This window comes from Pygocentrus nattereri, chromosome 1 (genome assembly GCF_015220715.1).
Source record: "Pygocentrus nattereri isolate fPygNat1 chromosome 1, fPygNat1.pri, whole genome shotgun sequence".
NCBI classification, from domain to species: domain Eukaryota; kingdom Metazoa; phylum Chordata; class Actinopteri; order Characiformes; family Serrasalmidae; genus Pygocentrus; species Pygocentrus nattereri.
This window is the reverse complement of record NC_051211.1, coordinates 35196990-35216333: the sequence shown is the minus strand read 5'-3', so window position 1 is coordinate 35216333 and position 19344 is coordinate 35196990. Positions and strand designations below refer to the sequence as shown.

Sequence of the window (19344 nt, the reverse complement as noted above, 5' to 3'; positions counted from 1 at the left end):
AACTCCCTTGACTGATAATCAAACTAATAATCTTTTCAGCAGTTGACGAGTTTTTTGTGATGAGTTTAGCATTGTAGTACTGGATTCTGCTCTGGGGATTGTGGGAGCATGAGCGGACTGAAGAAAAAAAAAGTCAAGAATTTCAGAACTCAGATAAAAACATTTTCCAAATGAACAGAATAATCACATGAATAAGCTGCCAAACAGGTACCGTGAGGAACCGCGAGTTAGGTAGCGAATGATTACAGGAGTCTTCCCGCATATCGTCGTTTCATGTCATCACGGCTCTTGAGCTACTCCGCGCTGGTTCTGCGCATGATCGCTCCCAGGCGTTTGGGCAGATCCAGGTCGCGAACTCTGACCTGAGCCGAACTGATTTCACTTTAAGAAAATACTAAAAACACAGGTGTTGTGGAAATAATCCACAGTGACACGGTAAGGATCTTTTTATAATAAGCGCTGCCTTTTGACTGGGTGTTTTCGCGCGTACACAGCGGCTACAGCGGCTCGGCATTTCCAGCGGTTACCTGCAGCGAGAGCCCTGAAAACAGCCGGCCTCCCACAGCCACGCAGCTAGCCCAGCTAGCATGGGGAGCCAGCTTACTTCAGCTAAAACTCCAACATACATCTTCCGTTTTGCTGTTTGGGGGCTCAGCTGAACAAGCAACCTGCCAACATCGTCGCTACTCAAGTCACGCATTAGTAGAGAAATTATATTCAAGCTATACGGTCATGTTCGGCTAACGTCAGCTAACACTCGAGCACGGCTATTTCTGCTAACAGCTCGGTTAGCTAACTAACCTGGCTGTAGGCTTGCAGATTGAGTGAACCGCAGTGCGTTAACATTACCCAAATACTTCGAGTTAGCACATAAACTTTTAAAATGGTGAATTTTAGAAGCGCAACAGGTTCGTAACGAAGCTAAAAAGCTTCCTGTCGGAAATCTCCCGTCGGAATTTTCCTGTCCCACCTTAAATGGTGCAGCGGTTAGCGTTAGCTCGGCGTAACATGCTAGCTATGTTTGGAGCATTAAACGTCTGGTATGTGGTTCCTATTTCCCCGTTCCACCTTAAATGGTGCTGCAGAATCGTTAGAAACGTATTGCTTAAACTGCTGCGCCGGTTAAGGTGGGACGGGGAAGTTCGTCAATGAAGCAGGCGAGTGGGGAAGCTGAATTCAGTCGGTGAAGTCCGCAGCAGTGAGGATAGCCGGTCTCGTACAGCTGCAGCTAACGGTATTAGCGAGTTAGTAGCTAGACAGGCTAGCTTAGCCAACGTCAAATAAACATGTAGTTATTCCAGTTCCGTGAAATAAGTGACCTGACCCACCCAAATGATCTGATATTGTTTACCAGAGTCCCGCGAGTCTCCCAAACACATGGCGTTAGCTAACACGGCGTTTCGAACATTTAACACCACCGGCTAGCGTCGTAGCGCCGTCGAGCTAACGGTTGGCTAATGACGACCTGCTGATCTCCGCGTCTCAGCAATAACCGCAGAGTTTTCTCAAATTTGTTGCACAAAACGAAAAGGAAACAGCTGAAGCAGGTTCATGTGGTGAGTTTAGGCGGTAGTTCGAGTCAGTAACCGACGAGCGCGTCTCTCTGAGAGCGGAAAGTGTGTTTGGTTGTTGGTTTGGAGCTCGCCGGGCTTATTCCCGAGTGGAAGCGCTGCTTTAACCCTTCAATGTTGACCTTTCACCCAGCCCTGGATGAAGACAAGCTTTCTTTATCTTCCGTATCAAACCTGTCCTCTGGCAGGGCTTTGTTCCTTTGAGTGCCCTAATTCATTCTGTTTGGGAAGAAGAAGGAGGAGGAAACATGGATAGGCGTTTAAATTAAAGCATCACCGTAGTGCTAGGCTAACTAGCCAGCGTGCTAATAAAGCTAGCGCAGCCTTCATCAGAGAAGCCACACGAAGTTTGGTGGCAGGCTGTGGCTTTAGCTCTGCTTCTCTTATACGATCAAATAAACGTTTTCGCACCCGTTTACAGCATATAGCCTGCAGTCAGTGTGTGGTTTATGTGGGCGAACATATATTATTGTTCTTTTTTAGTAGTTGGTTTTGTTATGGCAGGAGTATATAAGGAATTCAGGCAGTGTGTTTATCAGGCTCTGTGGTTTAATCAGCAAAAATATGAAATAATTAGCAGGCTATGACTCATTAATTACCTGAAAGCTTTCAAATTGGTTTAGGTGATATAACTTTCTCCTGTGCATGCCCTTTCTAGGTCTACCTAACCAGATGTATTTTCATAGGTGCAGTATATGTCTAAAGGGTTCCAGACACCCCTTCAAGTTTAAGCTGCCCCCCCCCATTGCTCATGCAGGAGCAGCCACACATGAGCATAAGGCCACCGAGCCCAATGCCGAGTGTCATCCCAGCATTGGGCTTTGCAGCAGTGGCACTGTGTTCTGTAGTGATGGAGCTCCATCATGAGTTGGAGAGGAATCCAGAATTACCCATCTGACCTCTCTCATGTTCTTCTGGCCAAATGCAATCAAATTTTCACAGCAGTGTTCCAACATCTAGTGTAGCCTTCCCAGATGAGTATGGACTATTACTGCAGTAAAGGAGGACAGACTATAAAACCTCAGTCTCTCATAGCAAATCATTGTTGATGCTTGTGTTTGGGTGTATCTGTTTGTGTATCTAATCAATTGTATTTTTTTATTAGGTGTGTTAAAGTGTGTGGATGCATGTGTCTCATGGAGAGTCATATTTGAGCCAAAGAAGGGTGGGATCAGTACCATGGCAGGTGAAAGTCCCAGAATTCAGCTGGTGTCAGCAGATGGAGGCTTACAGGTAATAGTTAGCATTATAACAACATTTACTTTGCCTAATATTTCTCCACTCATTGCAGTTGGTGCTAACGTATGCGTGTGTGTGTGCAACAGATTGTAACAGATCAGCAGTTGGGCCAAAAGGTACAGATAGTAACAGCATATGATCAGGCAGGGAGCGGCAAACAGCACTTTATATTAGCCAACGTGGATTACCCCAGCCAGGACAAACTGCTACTGAAGCATGAATCCTCACCTGGGAAAGTTATTCTCACTTCTGCTGATGGGTCAGCTGTCAATCAACTGCTCTTTACATCACCTGAACTGGCGGGTCAGCAGATCCAGGTAAGACACTGGCATACACATAGCTCATGCATTTATCATGTATTTGTATCTCTGTCAACGTTTTACGATGAATGGATCCACAGAAATTATTCAAAATCAATTTGAAAACAATCTCATTATAGTAACTTAAAGTTATGTTAAATTTGTGCTTATGTTCCCTGCTGATTGATGCCCCCCATGCTCAGTGCTAACCACAGAGTTAGCTGAAGTAGTAGAATCATCAGTTATCATTCTCCTACTGACTTGCTGTGTTGAGCTGTCCAGTGATGTTTTTTTAATGGCAGTTTGAAAAGAGTCCATGACGCTTCACATGTCTAGCTGGGAAGTATGGCATGATCGAGGGAGACCTAGCTATCAGGCAGAATTGGTTTCTACTAAACGAGGTAAAACAGGGTCAAAATTGTGTTAAGCTGCCAATATTTTGAAGATTCTAGATTTTGAAGACATTTTGAAAACTCAAGGTTTTGTTATGACAGTTTTATTTGTATAGGGGTGCATTTTTGACGAACCTCCTCACTGATGAGTTCTTTGTTTTTGTTTTTTTTTATTGCTTATGTGTAATGGTTGCCTAGTGACAGAGCTGATGAGCAATGAAAAGTTACGTAATTTATAAGAAATTGATATTTATTCTTTTGAGAAGGGTCTGTTTTAAAGTAATTCCATGTGAATACATGAGTTCACTGAACAGGTAAAATTGTGATCAAGCTTATGGCTTGGTTTAATCCAGTTTAATCCAGTTTAATTCAGATTTTAGCTATGCTAAGATATGACTTTCCATCAGCATCATTCTCATAATCTCATATAATACCAATACCAATTTTGTATTTATTTTGTCTCATTATTGTAATTTACAAAATGCTGATTCCGTCGTAAAGCTAATCCTCTTAAGGAGGATCCAGAGGAACATATGCTTGAGAGATTTGCTTTGGTGACCAACTGGCACTCTTTTATTTTTGTAGTAGGTAGTAAAATGGAAGAAAATCTTAAATGGTGAATTCCATTATCATTTTGATGTCTCTGTTTTTTTTTCCCTCTAGTTTGTGACAGAGAGCACAGAGCAAAGCCCTATTAAACCTGTTGTAGAGTACTGTGTCGTGTGCGGAGACAAGGCCTCTGGTGAGTTAGTCCCACACACACTATGGCTAGGTAGTACAAAGAAGTGTGGACCCCTGTGTGTACCTTTTAAAAAGTACATTAGTCAAAATTCAAGATACTTAACCTCTAGCAGTTGAATACATGACTTGCAACGACACCCAAACTTTTGTTTTCTCTCTGTGAATCTGCCTCCCATTCCTGCCCATCAACTCAAAGCACTTCTCAAATTAACGCTGCCCGTCTGAGTTCATTTAGAGCTTGCCATCAAAAACAAGAATTGTCATGACTTCACTTTTTAGTGATGGTAGGCTGTTTGTTAAGGGTATTGCCTTTCCTCATTATTTAGATATCATGTTAGTGTCAGTGCAGGGAATGAACCAGCTCTACCTGCTCTGTGGGGGTCCTGGTCACTGGAGAGCAGGTTGGGGGAGCTGGCAGGGTATGCAGACAAACAGATGGACTACATGGGGAATAAAGATTTTGTTTTTCATTCTAAAAGTATGACATAAATACAACACAATTTCACAAGTTGTTATCTAGGTTCATTTATCTCAGGTTTTGGGGCTTAACTTAGTTTTCTAATTGAAATTATGTGGATTTGTTTTTTTTTTTACTTTAAGCTAGTGCTGAATGGTATTGACAAATTTCAGTATAATAAACTTTTGCAAATACATCACAGATAATATTTAATGTTGTATTTATAAGGTTAATGATCTCATGCTTTCTCAGTACTACTATTTTATGTTAAAATAACATTTTGGAGACCTTACATAGCAGGCTTTGATTGAACTGTTTCTCTTAAAATTACACAAAAAGAAACTTTCCACTTTTCATGTATTGTAAACATGAAGCAGAAGCAAATTAGATTTACAGAAAGAGTATCTACTATTTCAATTTGCTTTAATGTATTTTATACTGACTGAAGAGTAATCCACTTAACTGTAGTTAAGTTTCTGTTATCTTTCAATACTGCTAAAATTAATCATCACTATCATTTTGTGACTTCTACACTAGTGTATGGTTACAGATGTTGCATCATCCAGCACTGCTTTAGCCTCATGAAGCCAGAGGTGTCCCGTGGCTGCCTCAAAGCAGTGGTTTCTGACTGGTACTTTCATTTCTTAATTCTTTCTCTGTCGTTCTTTTGCAGGTCGCCACTATGGGGCAGTGAGCTGTGAGGGCTGTAAAGGTTTCTTCAAACGGAGCATTCGAAAGAACCTTGTGTACACTTGCCGTGGCACTGGGGAGTGTGTGATCAATAAGCATCATCGCAACCGCTGCCAGTACTGCAGACTGCAGCGCTGCATGGCCCTTGGCATGAAACAGGACTGTGAGTGCACATTACGGCTAATTAAATCATTATGACTTCTACCATTTCTCATGCAGATATACTCCCCTTTTTGTCCTCTCCCCCTCTTTTTCTGTTTCTCTCTCTTGCTCGCTCTCTCTTGTTCTCTCACTCACTATATCAGATCAACCATCCAACATCCTGTGTCTTTGACACAATGTGTTTAGCAGCCTCTTGATACAATGTGTATGCTAACCACCTGGAATAGTATAGCAACATTCTAGCAACACCTTAGCAACCACCTGGAATACCATAGCAATGACCTAGCAACCAGCTAACAACCACCAAACAACACCCTAACAACAAGCTAGAATACTATAGCAACCTCGTAGCAACACAATAGCGACTACAGGGAATTACTGTATAAACCGAATTAAGTTAGCAAAAACAATCAACAGTTTTCTGGAGCTGCTTTAACTGTTGAAGTGTTATTAGCTGGCTTTTGTGCATTCACAAACTGTTCCTTTCGAATTGCTGAAATGTGTTGTTCTTATTCCTGAATTCATGTTTGTATTTAACAAAGTGGAAGTTTAGCTTGCTTTCATTTCTGTCAGCTGTGCAGTGTGAGAGGAAGCCAGTGGAGGTATCAAGGGAGAAACCAGCTAATTGTGCCCCCTCCATTGAGAAGATATACATCCGCAAGAACCTCTGCAGCCCTCTCGCTGCCATGCCTACCTTCGTCAATGACAAAGAGACCGCCAGGTATACATCTGTGAAAAAGAAAAAATGTCTTCTTCCCCTTTATAACACATAAGTGGGGAAAATAATATTAACCATCACTAATGTGCTTCACTTCCGCCTCTCTTAAGCCCACCGATCCTTGAGATAAAATGCTGAGAGACCCTACTTGATAGCATATTTGACTTGGAAATACCTAACACGGCAGAAGGAAAATGTTTTGTGATTTCATATTGACTTAAATATATTTACATTTTTTTATTTACAGGTCTGCCAATCTATTAGATACTAACATGCTCCTGAACATCCAGCAGTCCCTCTCTAAATTGGACAACACAATCTTCATCCCTTCCTCACCAGACCAGGTAACAAGCATGCTATTCAAATAATATTAACAAGGTTTCAGTCATAAAAGAATGGGTGTTGAGCCCAAGTACTATATGGTAATATATGTAATAATCATGAAGTAATTATGTGTAGTTTGGCTAGTAAGGTTTCTTGTCTTTTATTAGTGGAAATCCCACCATGAGGCTGTCAACATTAATTGTGCACTTAGTGTTAGAACTGACCATTTGCATTATAGTAGTCATTAAAGCACTAAAACTATTACATTCTCTTTTTATTTTTGACTGTAATAAATTATATCAGTTTACAGTATCTGTTTTCAGAATTTTAATTACTTAAAATTGGTATCGGTGACAAAATCTACTGTGATGGCCTAATGTTTAGTCAGACTAGTGTTCACTTCACAGTGTAATCTTTTTCTTATCTTCTGCCAGAATGATGCCTGTCAGGGTGATCTGAGCACACTGGCCAATGTCGTCACATCGCTTGCACATATGAACAAGAGCCGTGAGGTGACAGACAGCAGTACTGACCTATCAGGAATGGAGACCATGAGTAATGAAGACAACTCCATGACTGAGGTCCCACCAGATGAACAGAATTCCAGCGAGATCTCTCAGTAAGAGTAGAGATGGTTTACTCTGATGGAATAATAATAATAATAATAATAATAATAAAATGCCTCACATTGTTTACAAATGATGTCATACAAGAGTATAAAGTTTAACTAAAGTGAAAAGGTAAAAGGCAAAAAAATTAAGAAAGTAAGAAAAAACAAAGCACCGCCCCCCCCCCCAAAAAAAAACAAATAAACAAAAAAAAAATGCAAACAATACGATTCATTATAAATGAAAAAAAATTAAAAGAACAGTATAGGCTTCTTAGCATCATGGAATGTGAAGGAGATCTCATGTTATATTACTTTAAGCTGTTGACGTATGTGTATTTGTCCATGCAGGGCCTTTGACACACTGACTAAGGTGTTGCAGCCAGAAGAGGCTGGTGGGGAAGCTGTAGAGGGGAGTGTTGCTGAGGAGCATAGCGCCGCTCTGCTGGAGCTGGAGGGGCCACTGCTGTCGGAGATGCATGTGCCCTTTAAGGTCAGGGGTCTCTGCATGTCTCATAACTCCTCATACAAACAAAAAATGTGTTTGGATTACACTTGGAGTGTGAATAAGGGTGGGTGATATGGAAAAAATACTGACACTTGAAGGCATTTTCATGATATATGATATGAATCACAACATTGAGCTATTTGGATGCTTGTGCACAAGTTGTGATGGACAAAATGCATCAACAAAACTATGAGTACAATTGGTACAGAAACAGAAGTTATAGGAACAGTATGTAATATATTTATTGTACTAAATCATAAATTATCCATGGTATGTCATCAGAGTTTAAGGAGACATGCAAAGTTGAAATACTGTCTGTCTGTGTTTTGGCCTGTGTTCCCAACCACTGCCTGTTTCCACACCCCAGGTGCCGTAACTTAACTGCTACATCATTAAAGGTGGACTGGGCAAATTCGAGCAAAAAGCAGGCGAATAAGAAGCAGACTTTAGCTTCTTCAAGGCAGCCAGTATTTTTGTGGCAGTGGGCTTTTGTTTTTGGGATAATGGATGTAACTTACGTAGCCAGCCATGCATCTAGCTAACATAAAAAATACACATGAGCTGGTTTATAATTTGTAAACAGTAAAAACATTGCAAGCATATATATTAGCTGATCAGCTTATAATTAATTACAATTTATGCCTCATTTTTGTTTGCTATTGTTTAATTTTGTCAAAGTTTAACATTGCAGTCATCATGTTGGTTCATGAAGTGTCCTCTTGAGTTTGAAGTCTGGGGAGGAGGGGCCAGAGCAGACCTCCAGTATTTTGAATTTGTAAGGGAGCGCCCATTTTAAGCATTAGCTATTGGTATTACATTTGTTGCTTTAAAAAAAATTACATAACAGGCTGACATCCAATTAGCTTTTTAGTTACTTGGGCAATAATGCACAAGTGCTATACCCTGAGATATTGGCACTGGCGTGCTGCAGTCATCTCCATGCTGTAAATCAGTACACCAGTGTCTGTATCTAACAGCATAGCAGTACCACGAGTATATTATTGCAACTATACTAATTATTGATATTTACTATGAGATTCCCCGACACTGACGCAACGGCTTATTTGCACTCTGCGCAGGAAAATAGCACAGACTCTTAACAGTGCTAAACAGTAATGTCATTGCAAAGACTTCAGGATATCTACACTGGAAATGAGACTTTAACTGGTTACGTACAATAGTTATGAAACACATTTAAATTTAATATAGGTAACAGTTTTATTTATATATATATATATATATATATATATATATATATATATATATATATATATATTGTGAATAGGATTTGCTGAAAGGCATTCCAGGAGCGCCAGTATGTTTGTTGGTTTTATATATATATATATATATATATATATATATATATATGTGTGTGTGTGTGTGTGTGTGTGTGTGTGTGTGTGTGTGTGTGTATATATATATAACCAACAAACATATTCTTTTCAGGAGGCTTGTGACTTGTAATAAACTTTGCTGTGGCCATTACTTTTTTAACGGCTTGTCAATTGCTAGAATACAAGCAAAAGTGTAGAGTGAAAAGAGATTTGGTTGGAATGCTGTTATTGGGACATACTGGCGCTCCTGGAATGCCTTTCAGCAAATCCTATTCACAATCTGAAAGGGATTTGCTGAAAGAATCTGAACAATACATGCAGTTGTTCAGTGTGTAGAGGTACCCAGGATATACTCATAAAACCAAATTGTGATGTATTTCTCACAGTAGGAATAACACAATAACAGTTACTGTGAATATAATGGTTAATTGTCTTTGTGTTTGTATGTTCATATTTATAGCTAATGATGCCTTTGCCCATGCCAGAGTTTCTGAATCTGAATTACATCTGTGAATCAGCTTCTCGTCTGCTGTTCCTCTCAATGCACTGGGCACGCTCTATACCTGCCTTCCAGGCCCTCGGGTGAGTGTATAGGGCTGCTTCTGAGTGTTCATCTGTTTAGAAACTAAATTTGGCTTTTTTACTGTCATCCTAAACTTGAGTGGATTTTATAATTGACTTATTTTTAGTGATGCATGATGATATCATATCTCTAGGCCAAAAAAATATCAGGATTGAACAGATGTTTAGATCTGGCCAATATTTCACACTGATATATCACACCAAAATAAAACATTTGTTGTATATTTATTTTATTTATTGATTCATTTATTTATTGTAGAAAAACAATGTTTAGGCAACATGCTGGTGCCCTGCCAAAGTGAGCTAAAATGTCTTTCATTTAATTTACTGTACTTGTAACTCTGTATAAATAAATGCTATATTTCTCCATGATGCTTATCCAGGTGGATCTAGTCCCAGTTTTTATGTCTATGTATTGGTATCGGCATCAGCAGATACCTACATGAAAGATCTCAGATACTGGCATCGCCCTACAATTTCCTTATCAGTCAGTTCCTGCTTATTTTCTTTCTTTCTGTTTTTTTTTTTTTTATCTGTCTCTGTTTCACTCTCTGTAGGCCAGAGAATGGGATCAGTCTTATAAAGGCTTGCTGGAATGAGCTGTTTGCTTTGGGCCTGGCTCAGTGTGCTCAGGTCATGAATGTAGAGACAATCCTCACCGCCATTGTGAGCCACCTCCAAAGCAGTTTGGAAGAAGGTAGGATACATTTCAGTGCAACACACTATTCTAGCCTAGACTCATGCCCAATCTAAATCTCCGTACCTAGGCCCTGGTATCTCAAACTTTGGGCTGACAAGGCCACATAGCTGCAAGCATATAAAACATGTCTAATGAGAGGGCACTTCAGCTCAGCTCTCTTCCATGGTTGATATTGACAGCAAAATGTGCACATTGTGTGTATACCTTGCTTGGGATAACATTATTTGTTTGTCTGAAATTATATTTTCATTTGTTATTATTGGTTTTGTTTATCATGTGCACTGCTATGAATTCTTTGTAGCTCCATGAGTGAAGTGGAGTCGAGGAACCTGCATCGCATGCAGCCTCTCTGAAAGTTCACAGAAAGTCTGCATTATCACCCGTACGGCTTAAATGAATGACAAGCCAGGTTCATGCAAGTCTGAAGAAGACCGGAGATTTAAGTTGGGCATCCAAATAGAGCAGTGGTCACCAGCCCTTTTCCTATAGATCTGTTTTTATACAGAGTTCAATTTCAGCCTGCTTTTAACGTACTGCCCTTTCCTAACACTCATGCATATGATCCTGCTAATCAAGGACTAATTCGCTGGATCAGGTGGAGCAGATCGTGGTTGGAATTAGATTCTGCAGAAAGGTAGATCTCTAGGGTCCATGTTCATGAAGCTTCTCAAAGTTGTCAATGTGTTTCTATCAGTAAAGTCATAGTTAAATGAGAGGAATCTGATCCTACCCTGAGAAGCTTTATGAATACAGGCTTAGGACTCGGAAATCTCCAGGAACAAGGTGACCACTGGTATAGAGCAACAAACATTTTGTGATGATGAATCTGAACTGACATTCAAATTTGTGTATGCGTGTTAGAAAAACTCTCTGCAGAGCGAGTAAAGCAAGTGATGGAGCACATCTGGCGAATGCAGGAATTTTGTAACAGCATGAGTCGTGTGAACCCTGATGCCTATGAGTACGCCTACCTAAAAGCTACTGTCCTCTTCAGCCCAGGTAAAGGACTTACACATAGAGGGAAAAAGAAGAGAAAGAGAGGATGCAGTTCTAAGCTATTGTGTGTGTTTGTGCTGGTGGTCTAGATTATTCTGGAGTGGACAGCACTCTTCAGATTGAGCGGTTTCAGGAGAAAGCTTACATGGAGCTACAAGACTATGTCAGCAGGGTGTATCCAGAGGACACTTATCGGTAAGATCCTACAGCCAGTACTAATGACTGATGTGTTCTAATGTGTTCATGTAAATTTCCACAACTTTTATTCTGTTAAACTCTAAATGTTCACAAAAGAAAACAAATATCGAAGTGAAAGAGAACAACAATGCTGATTGCTCCACATGGGTTAGACTCTGATATATTTGTTCATTTTATGACCCTGCGTTGTTAAAGCTTATAATCCTACACTTTAATGATTTTTGTAATCTAATGCAGGGAAAAACATTGAGTGCAAAATAAAACTTCTCCACTAAAGGCATTGCTTTTATTTAGCACCAGCATCTTTTGGTTAGGGCTGCGAAAGCTTAGCAGGCTAACTTAGCGACTGTTTTCTAGTTAATGCTGGGCGTATTACCTTGTTGTGGCTTAAAGTTTTTGGTTTAACTGAATTTTTTTTTAAATATTAAAAGTTTTAAATGAAAATTTAATCAAATTATTTTTTTTTACCATATTCTAAGACATGATGAGTGTATGTTGCAGTTACATTTTATATTTTATTGGCCTTAAGAAGTATTGCATTGCCTAATAATTTAATAGTAAATTAATAATAATTCCTGTAGGACCATAAAATCTATAGATTTTAGGAAACTATATCTTTTTGATTTTACTGACATTACTTTTTAAGTTGGTAAACTGTTGGACTTACTTTCTTTCTCCATCTTTCCCATCTTTCCCATCTCTCTCTCAGTCTATCAAAGCTGCTGCTGCGCTTGCCTGCCCTGCGTCTGATGAGTGCGGCTGTAACTGAGGAACTGTTCTTTGCTGGGCTCATTGGGAATGTCCAAATCGACAGCATTATTCCCTACATCCTGAAAATGGACTCCACTGACTACAACAGCCAATCAGTCAGCGCTGCAGAGTAACTCTAGCTCTGGCCTCAGATACACACACTCTCTAGCAGTCCCAAGCTACACGTTCAAGATATTACTGCCCCGAGGGCGAACTTTCGACCCCTGGAGTCAAACATTTGCAGCCGGTGAGGCCATAGCCTTTTGAGTGAGCATGTTGTGCAGGGGCAGTTTTGTTGTTGGCAGCCAGGTACACTTTGGAGACTGAGGACATTGTAGTTGCTTCTTAATTTCATGTTTGTATGGATCGCGGCTCTTTGTATTGAATGATGGATGTTGTCAACCACAGTGTGCTCTTGCTTTGGACACTTTCAGTTTTTCAGCATTCCGCTCTCCATGAGATAAAGAAAGTATGTGTAAATGAATAAGCGTGAAAGGACTTATTTGTGTGATGGCTTAGAGTGCAGTGCCCAGTTTGGACTCTAGAGCACTGACTCTTTGCTGTATGTACATGAATCGTGTATATAAATATAATAAATGTTAACTCTCATAGAGCAAAGCTTCAGGAATTTGTGTTTTTCATGTTTTACAGTCAAGGAAAGGAGATTTGGTCATATAAGCACATCCTATTTTATGATGTAGAAAACATCATTTGAAAATGAAAATCATTACTTGTTTGTACTGTAAGAACCTTTTTTTGTCTCACACAAGGCAATCCTATCCAGCCCGCAAAAGTATTTTAATTTTCTATTAATATTAGCCTGTTTCACAATGCACTTCACGGTACCCAGCATGCACTGCAACATAATGTGTGCTCTGACTCTCTTACCCCAACAACACAGTGGGACAGTGGTTACACCCACAAATTCCACACCTGTCATAACACCAAACGCACTAGCTGCATTTCATCTGCAGTTCAATCAACATAGACACCAAACATTAGCACAGCTGCTCAGAAACTGAGCCCAAGCATTAATGAACTTGTAGCAAAGAAAGGATACCAGATGTCTTGTTCAAGCAAATAGGTAGGTTTAAAAGACGTAGGTCTTGGGGAAACTCAAATTTAGAATTTTTCAAGTACTCATGTAGTATTTCAAGGTCTATTATAAATGCCTCTATTGTTGAGGTTTTTGCATATTTTGCATAAACAATGGCCAGTTGGGATTACAGCACAACATGAATTAAAATTTAAATAAAAATATTTTTTCTCTGGCCCCTTTAGTGGGCGGCACGGTGGCGTGGTGGGTAGCGCTGTCGCCTCACAGCAAGGAGGGCCTGGGTTCGATTCCCCGGCCGGGTGACCGGGGTACTCTCTGTGTGGAGTTTGCATGTTCTCCCCGTGTCTGCGTGGGTTTCCTCCGGGTTCTCCGGTTTCCTCCCACAGTCCAAAGACATGCAGTCAGGCCAATTGGGTGTGCTAAATTGTCCCTAGGTGTGAGTGTGTGAGTGACTGTCTGTGTCTGTGTCTGTGTGTCTGCCCTGCGATGGACTGGTGACCTGTCCAGGGTGTATCCTGCCTTCCGCCTGAAGACTGCTGGGATAGGCTCCAGCTCCCCCCCGCGACCCTGACGGAGAAGCGGCTTAGAAAATGGATGGGATGGATGGATGGCCCCTTTAGTGAGTTTGACATCCTTGGCTTAGTTGATAAACTTCCACAACCTACATAAAATCTTTTGCCACCACAAACATTTTTTTTTTCCTGATGATGAAACATTTAATGTGACATCAGTCTTTCTGTAACACTGTATGCATGTTGTTCCAGGCAATCCAGCCTAGAACTAGCATTTAGTGTTTTGCAGTGTTTTGTAGTGCAGCATTGCATCCCTCAGTTTGACTAAGTTCTTTTTTGGTTTGTTTCATGTTTTCACAAATCGGTGAAATCAGAACGTACATCATACAGCCATTAGGAATCAGCCAGTCCTGACTGTAAGCCTAGCTACTGATATATAGGCTGATAAATACGAACAAGTGTAGATCATAGCGTAACACTTACCTCAGCCACTAAACACAATAGAAAACAGTGATTCTTTATTGAACAGACACACCTTTCATAAAAGGAGCCATTATTCTCATTGTTATAGTGAATTTGAAGACAGTTGTATTTACATGGCTGTGAAATCAGTTCCAGTTTTTCAAAGGTTCCTCCCATCTTCAGGATAAATCCCCTTCTGGTGAGGTTTCCTAGTCTTTACATGAGAAAATCTTTCTCTCGAGAGTCCTGCAGCATTGCTGTAGGATGGGTAAATGTTTTGTGTGTATGTCTTTAACTAGCATTACCATTACATTGTTTACCAGTTTACACAGGTGAGAAACCCTTTTGCTCATGTCCATGAATGCAGTTCACACAGATGCACACATGGGTCATTGGGGCCTATCCCAGAGCTCACTGTGTGGAATGCTAAATGCAGTTAAGTGATTTTCTAATAATAATTGTTTGTGCTTTATGTTGGTGCTGTACTGTATGTAGAGCTTGATGCCGCTTGTGTAGATTAGTAAATAAACATCTGTCTGTAGATCTGGCTACATCACTGTCTCCTGATGGCAGAAGATCAAAAGCGCATTGCTGTTTCTTTCAAGTAGTTTTGAGGATGAGTAAGATTAAAAGAATGATTTGCCCAAAAATCAAATTTCCCCTCCACTCCAGACAACATGAATCATTTAAAAACGCTGAACAAACTAAAAAATGGATTATTTAGTAAAGGCAGTGGTTCTGTTTGCATGCTTAAATGGTTCTTTGCATGGTAAAATGGTAAATTGATGGAACATGTGTTGTGTGTGGTTCTATGTAATACCAAAAGAGTTTTTTTCTATTCTTACAAGCTTGATATCGTAACAATAGCAGAACCCATTCGGTGCTATATAAGTCTGGCGTAAATGAGTTCAAACTAAAACTAAAACAAATGAATAAACAGGAAGGGTGCACTGTTCCTTTAGTTAAATGTGTAGACCCGAGTCATAAATAATGTCCGATACTTTACCTTGAATGCTGGTTATGCTGACCTAGTGATCGTATTGCTCGTGTCTTTTTATTTTTTATTTAAGAAGCGGCTTAGAAAATAAATGGATGGATGGATGGATGGGTGGTACCTTCTCTGACCACAACCGGTACTAAATACAGGCTGTATCGTTCACAGTCGGAATATTATTCGTGTGCGACCGTCTCTCCCCGTCTACAGCCCGGCTGCGATGGGGGAGTACGTGAACTTAGTGCGGAGGGCTTTTGGTCAAATCACCGGCCACGGCGGGATTAGAGGCTTCCTCCTGCAGCTTTTCAGGTGAGGCTGAAACACGCTCTGCAGGGGAAACGATGCAGAAGACATAGTGGGACCCGAACATGAGAAAACACGAAGACAGAGCGCCTCCGTGTAATGACCTCTCTTAGCTTAGCTTAGCTTAGCTTAGCTTAACTTAGCTTAGCACAGCATAGCGCAGGGTAACAGCTGCTAATCAGTCTGCGAGCGACCTGTCAGCGTTGTTTCTGTCTCTCACACAGCACAGTAAGACTGTAAACTCTGTCACCACTTTAACAGGGCGAACGATGTGAAGACCGGAGCTCTGATCGGGATCGACAAATACGGCAACAAGTACTACGAGGACAACCGCTACTTCTTCGGTAAGCTAACGGGTAGCGGTAACCTAGCTACTCTACCAAGTTCTCAAACGCTCCACACAGTTAAACGTTTATGATGTAAACGAAGTCATTCACACTGGTTTGGTGTGAAATGAAACTTACAGAGGCATAATTATTGACAGTGCTGGTGACAGGAGCCAGATGTCTGAGGAGTTACTGCCTCTAAAAGCTTCCTCACAGGAAGTTATTACACAAAACGTTTAGGAATACATTGTGTTGGCAAAGTAATATAAGCTCAGGTTGCCAAGCATCTCATCTGCCTGATCTGTTGAAGGGCCCATTCCAGACCACGCTGATCTTTCTGTTTTGAAATGAACACGTTTCATGTATATTCATCCTGCATGAGTGTCGCTCTGCTCACTCACATAGAATTCAAGCAGGGATTCAGCCTGAGCGGCTTTTTGAATGAGGCACGAGGGCAGGTATCAGAACAGAGGTCATTTACATATAGCCGTCTTCAAGGCACAGTTTCTGTGCATGCTTTGTGAACCCCGTCTTTACCCTGTTTTTTCAATGGGGGTCATTCTCAGCCTTGCAGTGAAAGCAAGATGGTGATGCCGTGTTAATGTATGTTACCTGCTATGTGGTGGTCCTCTGAGGGTCCTGGCATTTGAACTCCAGGATAAAAAGGTGTTAACTTTATGCCAAGAAACAGATGGACTACAGTCTGTAAGTGTAGGTGATAAAATGGACAAGTAGTGTTAACTATAATGGTTTATGCTGTGTGGTTATTTATGCTGGATCTCAGTTTATTTTTTTGAAAGCAGAAGAATGTATTTCATAAAAAAAAATTCTGTGTATTTAATTTTTTCTGTATCAGTTATATTTTTGATGGTAATGGTGAACTGTTTCCATTGTCGTGGCTACACAACTGTCTCTGAAACGTCTCCACAGTCCTGAGGCACAGAAGCTGGATTTTTCTGGCCTTTCACTCTGTTTGAGTTATGGATTTATGAGTTGGTTAAATGTTTTTAGAAAAGATTGTTTTCATGTGAGGCCAGAAAACATGGGGGAATAAAAAAAACTATGGATAGCTCTGGATAGGACCTTAAAAACAATGTTACCTTCTGCTGTTTTTCATTTCACTTTCCACGTGTAAAGATTTCTGTACATAACTTGTTCCTAGATTGTCATGATTATATAATTGATTATATAAGTAGTAATTAGTCTGTGTTATAACCTTAATTCATGATGGAGCCATAACAAGGTGTTTGTTTGGCTTCCCTCTTACAGGCCGTCACCGATGGGTCATCTACACTACAGAGATGAATGGCAAAAGGACGGTGTGGGACGTAGACGGCAGCATGGTGCCTGCAGAATGGTAGCTTTCTTTTTGCATCACTTGAATGAGGCTTTCATCATTGTATTAAAAGATCTATGCACTATAGCCCAACTCTGGTGTTTGTTGCCAAAAAGCTCTATGTTGGTCTCATCTGACCATAGAAAATGTCCCCAACAACTTGTGGTTTTGGAGACATTCTGACCCCAAGACTTAATTAATTTCTGCATTTCTCCATCTGTGATCCTTGGAGATTCTTTGGCTACTCGAACCATCCTCCTCACTGTACGTGGGGTCAGTATGGACATATGTTCTCTTACTGGCAGATTCTTAACATCTCTGGTTGGTTTAAACTTCTTAATTATTGCCCTAAGTTTACAGTATAGCTATTTTCTTGTAGTCATATCTTGATTTTTGCAGCTCAACAATCTTTTGTAGCACATCATTGCTGAGCTCTCTGGTCTTTATCATAACAATCGATGACTGAGGTCATTTGTCCTGTGTTTCATCTCGTATCTATTCCGCAGTGAATCAGAAAGTCATGGCTGACCATTTAAGTGTTGCTAATAACTCAAGTGAACGTAAAATATGAATGGAAATGTAGTTCGGTTGAATTTCACTCTTCTAGGCAAGTCAACTATTGTGATACGCGTGGATTTAATAAAAATATTTCATGACGAGTTTTTCTTTTAATAATTGTACCTTAGATGAGGGTTAGATTTTTGCTAATATTTTTAATGAAGAATTAACACGATATGTAACTAAAAATATTTTTACAGCTCATTTTGTTCATGTTGATGTTCTTAGTATGCGGTTTGGGCCACTGCTGTAATAATGTGGCATGAAATCTGAGCAGTTTAGATTTTAGCTTTCATTTGCTGTCACTACAACAATAAAATATTTCACTTAAATATAAACACTCAAAGGTATCGGTTAATAGACTTTAAAAAGTAGTTTTAAACGTTTAGAAACACATCTTACTGCCTTTGCTGGATCTGTTATGGCTTTATCTTATAACAAACTGCCACTGCTCCCCGAGTTGGCTACCAGAATCCTATGAGTACAGAGTTTGGCTAATGTGTGCTACTCATATGTGTATGTATGTAAGTACTTTGCAGTGATTCATATCAGCATGCATTTAAGTTTTAGTACAAGCATTGTTATGTGCACATTTATTAAGATTCTCATTAATCTATGAAATGATGCATAACAAAAGTCAGTGAAATTTGCATGCACTCATTTTATGATCATATTTACCTGCATGCCTCTTTGATGAATAAGAGAGAGGAGTACAGTTGCTGAAAGCTGTGACTGGAGCTTACATGACTTCCAGTCTGTACAGTGTAGACAAGCTGCCTGTGTTGTGTGTAGGTTACCTCAGGATAACTAGATCCAGTTTGTTCCAATCACAGATGCACCAACCTTTTTTTTTTTTTTTTAATTTAAATGACTGTGTTGGCCACATTAAGTATGTTATTTGGCAGGTCAGAATACCAGCTTAAACCAGGCCTTAGTCTTTGTTAAAACCTTCGTTTGTTAAATCCTTTTTTATTTATTTTTTTCAGGCATCGCTGGCTACACTGTATGACTGATGACCCTCCCACCACTCACCCTCCTGAGCCCAAAAAGTTCCTGGCTAAGGTTCACCAGTTCAACATGAGTGGAACTTCAGGCTGTTATGTCCCGTATTCCACCACTGCTAAGAAGATCCATGAGTGGGTGCCCCCAAAGGTCGGGCAGCAGTGACCCCTGGCTCTTCACCCTAAGCCATGTTGGACCCTGATCTATGTTGGGAGAATATTCTGTAAATTATAGCTGAGATTTGTATCTGTAAATTAAGTAAACTTCAAAACTTAACTCTGTGTCTTTTGTTTTGTATAATCTCAAGGTATACTCTCTATCAGTTTCTCATGAGAAGGCTACACTGCATGTCCAAAAGTGTGTGGACACCCCTCCTAGTAATTGAGTACAGGTCATTGCCGTCAATCAAGCACGTAACCATGCAGTCTCTATAAACAAACATTGCCAGTATAGTGGGTTGTATTAGTAGCACTCATTTACTTGTGTGATGCTATCATAGGATGCCACCTTGGCCACAAGTCAGTTC

At 40.2% G+C, this 19344-nt stretch overlaps 2 protein-coding genes across 5 annotated transcripts; both read left to right on the top strand.

Annotated features, from left to right (window-relative positions):
* Window positions 1-284: 284 nt before the first annotated feature.
* On the top strand, window positions 285-12892 carry nr2c1 (nuclear receptor subfamily 2, group C, member 1). Of its 4 annotated transcripts, none has more exons than XM_017696943.2 (14): window positions 285-435; window positions 2677-2804; window positions 2897-3127; window positions 4165-4243; window positions 5373-5552; window positions 6125-6272; window positions 6517-6613; window positions 7028-7212; window positions 7552-7693; window positions 9503-9624; window positions 10182-10321; window positions 11186-11323; window positions 11410-11515; window positions 12228-12892. In XM_017696943.2, the coding sequence occupies exons 2-14, from the start codon at window positions 2751-2753 to the stop codon at window positions 12400-12402; spliced, it is 1797 nt and encodes a 598-aa protein (XP_017552432.2). In that variant the 5' UTR covers window positions 285-435; window positions 2677-2750; the 3' UTR covers window positions 12403-12892. The 4 variants fall into 4 exon arrangements, with proteins under 4 accessions (XP_017552432.2, XP_017552433.2, XP_017552435.2 ...); XM_017696944.2 differs by lacking the exon at window positions 285-435 and adding an exon at window positions 557-702; XM_017696946.2 differs by lacking the exon at window positions 285-435 and adding an exon at window positions 1115-1234.
* A 2556-nt stretch (window positions 12893-15448) lies between these two features.
* ndufa12 (NADH:ubiquinone oxidoreductase subunit A12) lies at window positions 15449-19094 on the top strand. Its single transcript, XM_017696901.2, has 4 exons — window positions 15449-15602; window positions 15858-15940; window positions 17192-17279; window positions 18803-19094. The coding sequence occupies exons 1-4, from the start codon at window positions 15514-15516 to the stop codon at window positions 18981-18983; spliced, it is 441 nt and encodes a 146-aa protein (XP_017552390.1). The 5' UTR covers window positions 15449-15513; the 3' UTR covers window positions 18984-19094.
* Window positions 19095-19344: the final 250 nt, after the last annotated feature.